The 11,542-nt window shown below is 37.9% G+C and overlaps 1 protein-coding gene across 1 annotated transcript; it reads left to right on the top strand.

Annotated features, from left to right (window-relative positions):
- The first annotated feature begins 3,181 nt into the window (after positions 1–3,181).
- On the top strand, positions 3,182–3,595 carry LOC102957379 (60S ribosomal protein L28-like). Its single transcript, XM_042965007.1, has one exon. It carries the CDS (start codon positions 3,182–3,184, stop codon positions 3,593–3,595), a length of 414 nt encoding a protein of 137 aa, XP_042820941.1.
- Positions 3,596–11,542: the final 7,947 nt, after the last annotated feature.

The following is an 11,542-nucleotide window of genomic DNA, read 5'->3' as shown; positions in this document are numbered from 1 at the left end:
ATATTCAGAAAGAACTCTGGGATTTTTCAAAATCCCCACTCCCTAGGGAAGGACCCTATGAATGGACACTCTAAGATGTTTTTGAACTAATTTTACCCGGATCAAAGGCTAAAGGAGGAACAAACTCTATAAAAAAAAAAAACCTAAAAGCCCTCTAAAAAATCCATACACAGATGATCCTTTTTTGATTTTTTTATTTTTAGTATTGACAAAGATTTTTTAATATTTATTTATAATTTTTGAGAGAGAGAGACAGAGAGAAGAGAGGAGAGAGAGAGAGAGAGAGAGAGAGAGAGAGAGAGAGAGAGAGAGAGTGTGTGTGTCAGCACAGAGCCCGATGCAGGGCTCAAATCCACAAACCATGAGATCATGACTTGAGTGGAAGTCAGACACTTAACTGACTGAGCCACCCAGGTGCCCCTCATGATGATCCTTCTAAGTTCTCTTTATTTATTTAAATATGTGAGAGCCAAAACATTTTTTTTGGATGTAAAATGTTCTCATATTTTATAAATGCAAATGAAATAGATTCTTCCCTCCTTTCTTACTTCTTTGGGGTTCATTTTTCACTAATTTCTTTGCTATTTAAATGTGGTGTCTTGGCTTTTGGAGTTCCCTAAAATTATGTTGTGTCCTTTATTGATGGTGACAGTCAAATACATAGTGAGCTGGCACCTGCTTCCTAATTCCCCATCCCTATTGGCACAAAAGCTTGTCTTCCACTGGGCACCTTGGAATAGTGATCAGGCATGGAGTGGGGTCATGGCCACCGAGTAGCTCACAAAGACACACTTTTTATCTCTGATTCCAACGTGGTTTCAGGAGTTTTCTCAGTTTTGCCTTCTTGAAGAATCCTTCTGCTGCAGAAAATTACGATGACCATTTCCCAGAGTCTCTGAAGAAAGAAGAATGGATTAAATCATTCGATGGGAGCAAAGAGTTTGCACTAAAAACACAGCCTAATCATTGTGGTGAACACCGTCTGTTCACTGGTGATTTGGGCAAGTGAGGGAGTCCTGGAGACCTGACAGCTGGCTGGCAGATTTCTGAATGAGTGAGGAAATTTTCCAGTTCATCTGTGTAGAATTTAGTCCGACATTACAACATTAGGCTACCCATCTGCAGCTTGCAATTGGTATAGACAAGAGAATCACTATTACTTTGTGGAGACAAGCCACAAATGTGGAATGAGGCAGACTGGCATGCCTGTTTGGGGTTGGCAGGGCCAAGGTTTAGTCTATTGTTGCAGGCCTGCCTGCCAAAGGAGAGTGAGAGTCCGATTGCATTAGGCCCTCATCACACACAATGTCTTAGAACGGACAGAATGTGGGGAATGAACTGAGAAACTCTGACTTTATGAAGGTGGCTGTTCACACTCCCTTGCTTGTTGTTTGAGCCCTTCCTAATGGGCTGGTGTCTTTTCATTCCAGAGGCCATTTATTACTGGAGTTGGATAGATCTGTTTTGATGCTGATATCAGTTTATGGGTTATTATATCCATTTGCAAATCATGACTCAAAAGAGGAAACTCTGGGATGCGAAACACTCCATATGCCCATAAATCACAAATTGAATCAAAGTTGGCAACATGAAAGTGATTGTGTTGGGAGTTTGAAAGCCTCACTCAGCCAACCTTTGTTGAACCTCTGATATTGTATGCTACAATGCTTGGGGGACTGCAAAGGAAATAAAGAATGTGGAGGAGTATATGCAGAAAGGATCTTAGAGGTCATACAATCCAAATGCCCATCTCAATAGAAGACTGGTTCTTTGCCATTGGACTTGTTTTTTAAATGGGAGGGTAGCTTTAAAAAAAAAAAAGGACTTGTGTGTTGGCCCAAGTAGAGCAAATAGAATGTAGCCCTTCCTTCCTTCCTTCCTTCCGTCCTTCCTTCCTTCCTTCCTTCCTTCTTTCCTTTCTCTTTCTTTCTTTCTTTCTTTCTTTCTTTCTTTTCCAGCAAAACTGATTGGTTGACTCTAAAATAGTTATACTATTAGTAATATTAAAGAAAAAAATAAAAGTGGTTGCAATTTATTGACCTCTTACCAAGTGTCACTTTACAAGCATTGTGTCTTTAATCCTCACAAAACTCTGAGGTAAAAATTAACATTAGTTTCCATTAAAATATGTGAGGGTTTTGAAGTTCAGCTAGATTGTGTGACTTGCCCAAGATCAGAGAGGAGAGCAGTGCACAGAGCCAGCACTTAAACCTAGGTGAAGAGTCTCAGCTTGTCTCTATGTGGGAGAGGAAAGTAGATGTTGAGTTGTAAAAAATGAGATAAATACCTTTTCCAGCACTTTTGAATTGTGTACATGAGGACAAATCTTTTCCACTCTGAGTCTCAATCTATTCATTTTAAATGGCAAAAAATAGTGGTCTCTAAGCACACAAGGGGGTCAGATGAACATACAGAACAATGTATGTGAACTTGTTTAAAAATTCAAGAGCATTATTAACGTGATCTTTCATTTAGGCAGCACACATTAGTTGAGCGCTTCCATTGTGATCAGCACTTTGCTAGCACAGTGTTGGAATAATGACCTGTGGTGGAGGCCACAGAGGACTCAGCTTAGTGTGAGAAGAGGTGAGCACGTGATTCCATTACGGTAATTGTCATGGCATCAAAAGGAGAAAGAAGGACACTGTCTGCAGAGGTTGAAGTTGACTTTAAGAAGCAATGTCTTAGCATTTTGTCAGATGGAGAAGTAGGCTTATGTCTGGCCAAGAAGACATCATAATGACAAGTAGAGAGAAGAGCAACAGAGTATGTTAGCATAAAAGTAACAAAAATATATTTAATTGAAGTATGATTAACATACAGTGGTATATTCATTTCAGGTGTACAACATAATGATTCAGCTAAAAAACATATTTTTTAAAAATGTGTATTTCTTTTGAGAGAGAGAGCGAGCGAGCAACTAGGGGAGAGAATAGAGAGAGAATCCCAAGCCGGCTCCGTGCTATTAGCACGGAGCCAGATGGGGGGCTTAGTTTCACAAACTGGGAGATCATGACCTGAGCCAAAATCAGGAGATGGATGCTTAACAGACTGAGCCATCCATGTGCCCCTCAACTAAGATATATTTTTAAATAAGGCTTTTATTCTGTATTTACAGAAAAATTGTGAACGTAGTACAGAGAGGCTGTCTCACGCTGGTGCAGTGAAAGGAGAGGCCGCCATGTCTGCACACCTGCAATGGGTGCTTGTGGGGAACGGCTCCAGCTTTCTGATCAAGTGGAACGAACAGATACACAACACTGAGCCCACTAACCTTAAAGCTCACAGCTCCTTCTGCTACAATGGGCTGATTCACTGCAAGACTGTGGGTGTGGGGCTGGGGGCAGAGGGCAAAGGTATAGTGGTGGTCACAAAGCACAGAACCCTCCAGCAAAAGCCTGCCACCTCCAATGTGCTGACCACCATTAGCAAGAATGCCTGGGCCGCCCTCAGCAGCATCTGGCCCATGATCCACAAGAACAGTTATGGCCCAGATCTGTGCATGCCTGCCATTCACAGAGCCAGTGCCATCCTGTGCAGCCAGAAGCCTGTGACGGTGAAGAGGAAGGAGGGCCTTCCCACCAAGAGCTCCTGAGCACCTGCCCCCAGCAAAAAAGATGTCAACCACCTAAAAAAATATTGCAGAGAGATTCATGCATTTACCCCATACCCAGATTCCCTTATTATTAATATCTTACATTAGTATGATAAAATTATCACATTAGTGAAGCGATATTGACATGTTAGTAACCAAAGTCAATACTTTCTTCCAGTTTCCATAACTTTTACCTAATGTCTTATCTTTTCTGGGGTCCAAGCCAGAAAATGATACCACATTGCATTTAGTCATAATGTCTCTTTTGGCTCCTTTTGGCTGTAACAGTGTTTTTTGTTGTTTTTGATGACTTTAAAGTTTTGAAGTGTACTTGTCAGGCAATTTGTAGAATCTTCCTTGTGTAGAATTGATCTGTTTTCTTCAATAGATGCATTGATACATCTATCACTTTTTTTTTAAATTTTTTTTAACGTTTATTTATTTTTGAGACAGAGAGAGACAAAGCATGAATGGGGGAGGGTAAGAGAGAGGGAGACACAGAATCTCAAACAGGCTCCAGGCTCTGAGCTGTCAGCACAGAGCCGGACGCGGGGCTTGAACTCACGGAACGTGAGGTCATGACCTGAGCCGAAGTCGGACGCTTAACCGACTGAGCCACCCAGGCGCCCCAATACATCTATCACTTTTGATGTTAACATCACCTGGCTTAGGCAATGTTTGTCAGGTTTCTCTACTATACTGTTACTCTTTTCCCCTCTCTTTTCATCCTGTTTTGGGTGTTTTGGAAGAAAGTGGCCTTGCACAGCCCTATTCAACGAGTGGGGAGTTGTATTCTAACTCCTTGAGGGTGAAGTAGCTACATGAATAATTTGCAATTCCTCTGCATGAACAATTTATTATCCCCATTTATTTATTTATTTATTCAATCATTTATATATACCAGTATGAACCCATGGATATTTATTTTATATTTCATACTATAATCCAAATAATTCTTTATTTTGTTGCTTAAATTGTTCCAGCCTTGGCCATTGGGAGCTTCTTCAGTTGGTTCCTGTGTCCCTTTGACTCCTATCATTATCATTTCCCCCCTTACATTTTGGCACTGTATATTTTGTCTATTTTTTATTTTGTCCTAGAATCTTCCATTTCCCCAAAGATTCCTTGTTCTGTGTATTGGAGGGTGATATTAGAAATCAAGATCTGGGTGCTAGGTGTGCTTGTTTCTACTGCAATGTCATTGCTTCCAGGCTTGATGGAGAAAGGAAATATGTATGTATAAACAAAACAGTATAGATACACATATTTATAAATACTTACATATGTACCTGTCTATATCAATGTTGAGCTAAACATGAGTTGGTACTCATGTGCCCAACTTTGGTGCCATTACACCATGAATCATTCTACACTTCTTTTGTAGATTCTTTGGGATATCAGACACAACAATTGTGTCAAATAATAGTTTCATTTCTTCCTTTCCAACATGTATAACTTTTATATATTTTTCTTGTTATGTTGTACTAGCTAGGGCTTCCATTAAGTATTGAATAGGAATGATGCAAGAAGACATTCTTGACTTCTTCCCGATCTTAGGGAGGAAGCATCCAGCTTCTCTCCAATAAATATGATGCAGAATGTAGGTTTTTGTTAGTTGTTCTTTGTCAAGTTGAGAAAGTTTTCTTCTATTCCTGGTTTTCTGACAGTATTTTTTAAAATATAATAAATAAATGTTAGATTTTGTCAAAAAATTTTTTGGCATTGACTGATAACATCACATGACTTCTTTAGCCTGTTGATGTGATAGATTACATTAATTGATTTTTGAATGTTGAATCTTTCTTGCATACCTGGAATGAATTTCACTTGATTGTAGGTTTTAATTCTTTTAAAACATTAGCAAACAGAACCCAATAATATTTTATTGAAGATTTTGTGTCTATGTTTATGTGAATTATTCTCTGTAGGTGTGTGTGTGTGTGTGTTCACACGCATGAGCATGGTAAAGTTTTTATTTTGTTAATAGGGCAATGTTTGCCTTATAGAATGAGTTAGAAAGTCTTCTCTCTGGTTTTACTTTCTGACAGAGATTATGAAGAATCAATATTATTTCTTCCTTAAATGTTTGGTAGAATTCACTAGTAAAACCGTTTGGGCTTGGTATTTTTCTTTTTGCAAGTTTATTAATTGTTGAGACAATTTCTTTAATAGGTTTTTTTCAAGTTATTTATACACACATGAATTTTAGTAGGTTGTATCTTTCAATAAATTGGTCCATTTCACCTAGGTTGTCCAATTTGTGGGCACACAGTTGTTCATAATATTCCTTTATTATTCTTTTAACATACTTGAGATCAAGAGTAATGAAAACTCTTTTCTTTCTGTTTAGTGTTAATTTGTGTCTTCCCTTTTTTCTTTGTTATCAATTTTATTGAAATTAAAAATAGCTTTTCTCTATTGTTTGAATGTTTTAAATTTCATTGACTTCTGCTATAATTTTTATTATTTTGGTTTTCCTTGCTTTATGCTTAAATTACTCTAGTTTCCTAAAAAGGAAGATTATATTATTGATTTTTTACCTTTATTCTATTTTAATATGTTCATTTAATGTAATGCATTTCTCTTTAAGCACTGCTTTTGCTACATCCCTAATAATTTGATAAATTGTATTTTATTTTCATCTAGTTCAATTATTTAAAAATTTCTCATAAGACTTCTTTGATCCTTGTATTATCTAGAAGTCTTTTGTTTAATTTCCAAATATTTGGGAGATTTTCCAGCTGTCCTTCTGTCATTAATTTCTAGCTTAATTCCATTGTGGTCTGAGAATATATTTTGTATGGTTTCTATTCTCTTTTTGGTGAGTGATTTATAGCCTAGAATGTGGCCTACACTTGTGGATATGAGCTGGAGAAGAATGTGTATTCTGTTGTTGTTGGATGGAATATTCTATAAAGGTCAATTAGAGCAAGTCAAATGATAGGGATGTTAAGGTCAACTATATGCTTACTGATATTCTGCCTGTCTATTACTGACAAAAGTATGTTGAAGTCTCTGACTATAGTGGATTTATCTATTTCTCCTTGTAGTTCTATTGCATTTTGCCTTGTTGCTTTCTTGTTAGATGCATTCATGTTTAGGATTGCTATGTCTTCTTAGAGAATTGATCACTTTATCATTACGTAATGCTTTCTTTATCCCTGATAATCTTTTTTGTAAATGTAGACTTGTCAGAAATTTGTATACCTACTCCAACTTTTATGAATTAGTGTTATCATGGTATGTCTTTCTAAATCTTTTTACTTTTAATTTATCTCTGTCTTTATATTTAATGTGGGTTTCTTGTAGACAACATAAATTTGGGTATGGGTTGTTTATCCACTTTGACAATCTCAGCTTTTAATAGGTGTATTTAGATCACTCATACTTTAAGGTGATTATTGACATAATTGCATTAATATCTACTGTGTTTGTACCTGTTTTCTATTCCTTACCCTTGTCATTTTTCTTCTTTTTTTCTGTTTTCTGTGGTCTTAACTGAGAAAGTTATATGATTCAATTTTATCTCTTTTCAGCATTACAATTAAACTTCTTTTTTAAAATTTTAATGACCTGGAGTTTACATATACATTTTTAACAATCTAATTCCATGTTCAAATAATACTATATTGTTTCACATGTAATAAAGGTACTTTATAACAGAGTATTCCCCATTTCTCCCTTTGTGATATCCTTGTCATTTATTTCACTTAGTCATGTGTTACAGTCATCCAGTACACTGTTACTATTATGACTTTAAACAGTTATTTTTTAGATCAGTTAAGAATAAGGAAAGTAAGGGGCGCCTGGGTGGCTCAGTTGGTTGAGCATCTGACTTCGGCTCAGGTCATGATCTCGAAGTGTGAGTTTGAGCCCCGCATCTGGCTCTGTGCTGACAGCTCAGCCTGTTTTGGGTTCTGTGTCTCCCTCTCTCTCTGTCCCTCCCCTGCTCACACTCTGTCTCTGTCTCAAAAATAAATAAACATTAAAAAAAATTTTAATAAAAAAAAGAATAAGGAAAGTAAAATCATTTATTCCCTTTTCATTCTCTTTTTGTCTTTAGGTAGATCCAAGTTTCTGACTCGTATCATTTTCTTTTTGCACAAAAATCTTCTTTTTGGATTTCAGGCAAATCTGTCAATGATGAATTGCCTTAATTTTTGCTTGTCTGGGAAATACATTATTTCTCATTCCCTTGTAAAGAATAACTTACTTGCTATAGAATTCTAGGTTGGTGATTTTTTCTTTCAACACTTAAAATATTTTACTGCACTCTCTTCTTCATTATATCATTTTGGTAAGTTATTATTTTTTTTCCTCTGTCACCTTTCAAAATTTTCTCAATGTCTTTTGTTTTCTGCAGTTTTAATATGATACGACTTGGTGTGTGTGTGTGTGTGTGTGTGTGTGTGTGTGTGTGTGCAAGCACACATATAGAGGGGTATGATTATTTTACTTTGTGTTTGTTGAGCTTTCCTGGATCTGTAGTTTGGAATCTGTCATCAGTTTTGGAAAGTAATTGGAAAGTTCTCCATTTTTTTTCTTCTCATTCTAATTTTCCAATTATGTGTATGTTATACCTTTTGAAATTATCCCACAGTTCCTGCATGGTTCATTCTGGTTTTTTAAATTCTTCTTTCTCTTTGCATTTCAGTTTGTAATTTATTTTGGCCTATTTACAAAATCACTGATTCCTTCCTCAGCTGTGTCAAATCAATGGCTAATCTTATCAAGTGCATTGTGCATTCTTCATTTCTGTACTCTGTTTTTGATCGCTACACTTTCCTTTTGATTCTTTCTTGGATTTTCCATCTTTTGCTTATACTACCCATGTGTTTTTGCATGCTGTTTACTTTTCAGTTAAAATCTTTAACATATGGGGGGCGCCTGGGTGGCTCAATTGGTTAAGCGTCCGACTTTGGCTCAGGTCATGATCTCATAGTTCATGAGTTTAGGCCCCATGTTGGGCTCTGTGCTGACAGCTCAGAGCCTGGAGCCTGCTTCCGATTCTGTCTCCCTCTCTCTCTGCCCCTCCCCTGCTCATGCTGTGTCTCTCTCTCTCTCTGTCTCAAAAAATAAACATTAAAAAAAATAAAAAATAAAAAAATGTCTCTAACATATGAATCATAGTTATTTTAAATTCCTTCTCTCTCTCTCTCTCAAAAAATAAACATTAAAAAAATCAAAAATCAAAAATGTCTCTAACATATGAATCATAGTTACTTTAAATTCCTTTTCTGATAATACCCAAATTTGTGCCAGATATACTTCTGGTTCTGATGATTGTTGCATATATATATATATATATATATATATATATATATACACACACACACACACACACACACACACACATATATGTATGTGTGTGTGTGTGTGTGTATGTGTGTGTATATATATATATATATATATATATATATATATATATAATTTTAGAGAGATAGAGAGTGTGTGAGTTGGGGAAAGGGGCAGAGGGAGAGAGAGAATCTTAAGCAGGCTCCACGCTTAGTGCAGAGCCTGACACAGGGCTTGATCCAACGACCCTGGGACACTGACCTGAGCCAAAATCAACAGTTGGATGTTCAGGGTACCTGGGTGACTCAGTTGGTTAAGTGTCTGGTCATGATCTCATGGTTTGTGAGATTGAGCCCTGCAACAGGGTCTGGGCTGACAATGCAAGAGCCTGCTTGGGATTCTCTCTCTCCCTCTCTGCCCCTCTCCCACTTGCATGCTCTCTCTCTCTCTCAAAATACATAAATAAACATTAAAAAAAGAATTTCTTAAAAAAAAAAAGGCAGGATGCTCAACCAATTGAGCTCACTCAGGTGCCCCTACTGTTGTTGTTGAAAGCCAGATGTGTTTTAGCAGGTAGCAGGAACTAAAGTATGGTTCTATGTAATCTGGCTAGGCTTTTGGTTGGATTTAGTATTTGCTTCAGCTGTAGGTGCTAGAGGTTCAAATCTCTCTTGTGTCTGTGTTTTTGTCTCCCTATTTGGCCTTGGACTTCCCTAAGTAAAACATACAGAATTTGTCTCTTGCTGCTCTTTCTGCTGCACTCCATTGTTACTATATTGGAGTCTTGGTCTGACCTGTGGTCTGATGATATGTTATGGGGACGGGGAACACTCTATAATCCTTTGACTAAATCTCCGTTTGCACAGCCTGTATCTTGGGGCTGTGACTTTTGAAGGGTCTTTCCAGTGGTAGTAGCTTTCCCCCCCAAACCGCCACCTTCTGTATCTTTGCCTGGCTGCAGTGTTCCCAGTCTACTTCCTTTGGCCCTGGACCCCTCTTCACCATGTTTTCATCTTCTTAGATGAGACCAGAAGGCTAGAGGAGGCCGCAGTGCTGGGGAAGGCCTTTCCCCAGTAGGGAAAATGTTCTGAGAAACTCTTTTCTCCCAGACTTGGGAGCTTTAATTATGGAGAAATCTCTGCTCATATTTCACAATTATTACTCTTTCCCTCCTCCTGCCAGAGTCCTTCAGGGGATCTTTCTCAGAGCTTAACCATGAGAATGCAGTGAGTTTCTCAGTGGTAAAACCCATGAACGTGTTTCCCCCAAATCCCAAGACTGCAGTCTTCAGGAATTTCTCATTCTTTAGCCCCACCCCCAGCCTCCAGCAGCTCATCAAAATTACCATTTCAGTATTATTGCCATTTAGGTATTCCTACCAGTTTATGGCTCCAGTGTGCTTCTCCAGATAAGATCTTGGCCGTGTTTGTCTAGATGAGCCTATTTCTCCTACTTGTTCAGATCTTACCTTCAACATCGTAGCTTGCCCCATGACCTCAGTTCTCTGATGGTTCCAAGAAAAGTAATTTTCAGGTATTTTTAGGTTTTATTTGTTATAAGGACAGGAATAATGACTTCTAAGCTCTTTACTCTGTTGGGAGTTGAAACTGGAAGTCCAAGGACATAATTTTCATGTCACTGGATCATAGGAGGTACGAAGAAGGCAAGGGGAAGCAAGGCTGGAAAAATAGGTGTGGTCACGCTTCTCCAAAGCATTTTGTGCCAGGCCAAACATTTGGACTGTGTGCTGCAGGCCAGAGAGGGGCAACCGTGGAAGAATCTTAGCTGGGTGGTGACATACATTGGTGGCAGCATAGGAGTGCTTCTCTTGGGGACCAGAGGCTGGGGACAGACATGACCTGGTCAGACTGAGAGAATCGCATAACACATTCATTTCCCATTTGGATATCCGGAGTGGACCTCATGCTATTGTTCAGTTGTTATTTCAACAGGGCACATGTCATTGTTTAATTGAACTAGAAAGAAAACATTTTATGTTGTCTTGTTCCACACTGCCTTCCCAATAAACTGGGAATAGCACATACTTAAATAGCAATTGAACTGAGTGAACTGAATCATTCAGGAGTTTTAATGCAATTCTCAGCCCAAGGTATCCCCAGCAGCTATGTTGGTGGAAATACAGGTTAGAGGTGAATTATATATTATTTTCTGTAAATCTTAGAGAGTCATGTTAATTTTACACTTACGGTTAAAACGGAGGCAAAAAGAGATAGTTCCTGTCCTGCTGCCTTTTCAGGGATTATTATGTGCAAAGCTATAATGAGAACAATTTATAACACCATATATTTTTATGTTGTTAAAGTAGCACACCTATTTTGGTGCACATGAATCAACAGTTGTGATATAGTGAAACGTTATCTCAGAAAAGTTCAGGAAATCATTGTATCAAATACAGGCTGACTTTATTCAATAAGTAATAAACTGGCACCATCAGTGAGTCAGGTCCTGTTCTAGGCACCATGGATAAATATATGACTATCACATACCCGCCTTTAATGACTGAAAACCTAGTGGGTTGGGCAGGCATACAGCTATCAGTATCAATCAGATTGTGATAATAAGATGATAAAAAGCAAGGTAAATACCTTCTTTGAGTTTTTACTATGTAGCCAAGACTTATGCTAAGCATTT

This window comes from Panthera tigris, chromosome D4 (assembly GCF_018350195.1).
Source record: "Panthera tigris isolate Pti1 chromosome D4, P.tigris_Pti1_mat1.1, whole genome shotgun sequence".
NCBI lineage: Eukaryota > Metazoa > Chordata > Mammalia > Carnivora > Felidae > Panthera > Panthera tigris.
The sequence above is the reverse complement of the archived record's forward strand: the minus strand, read 5'-3'. Positions and strand labels throughout refer to the sequence as shown.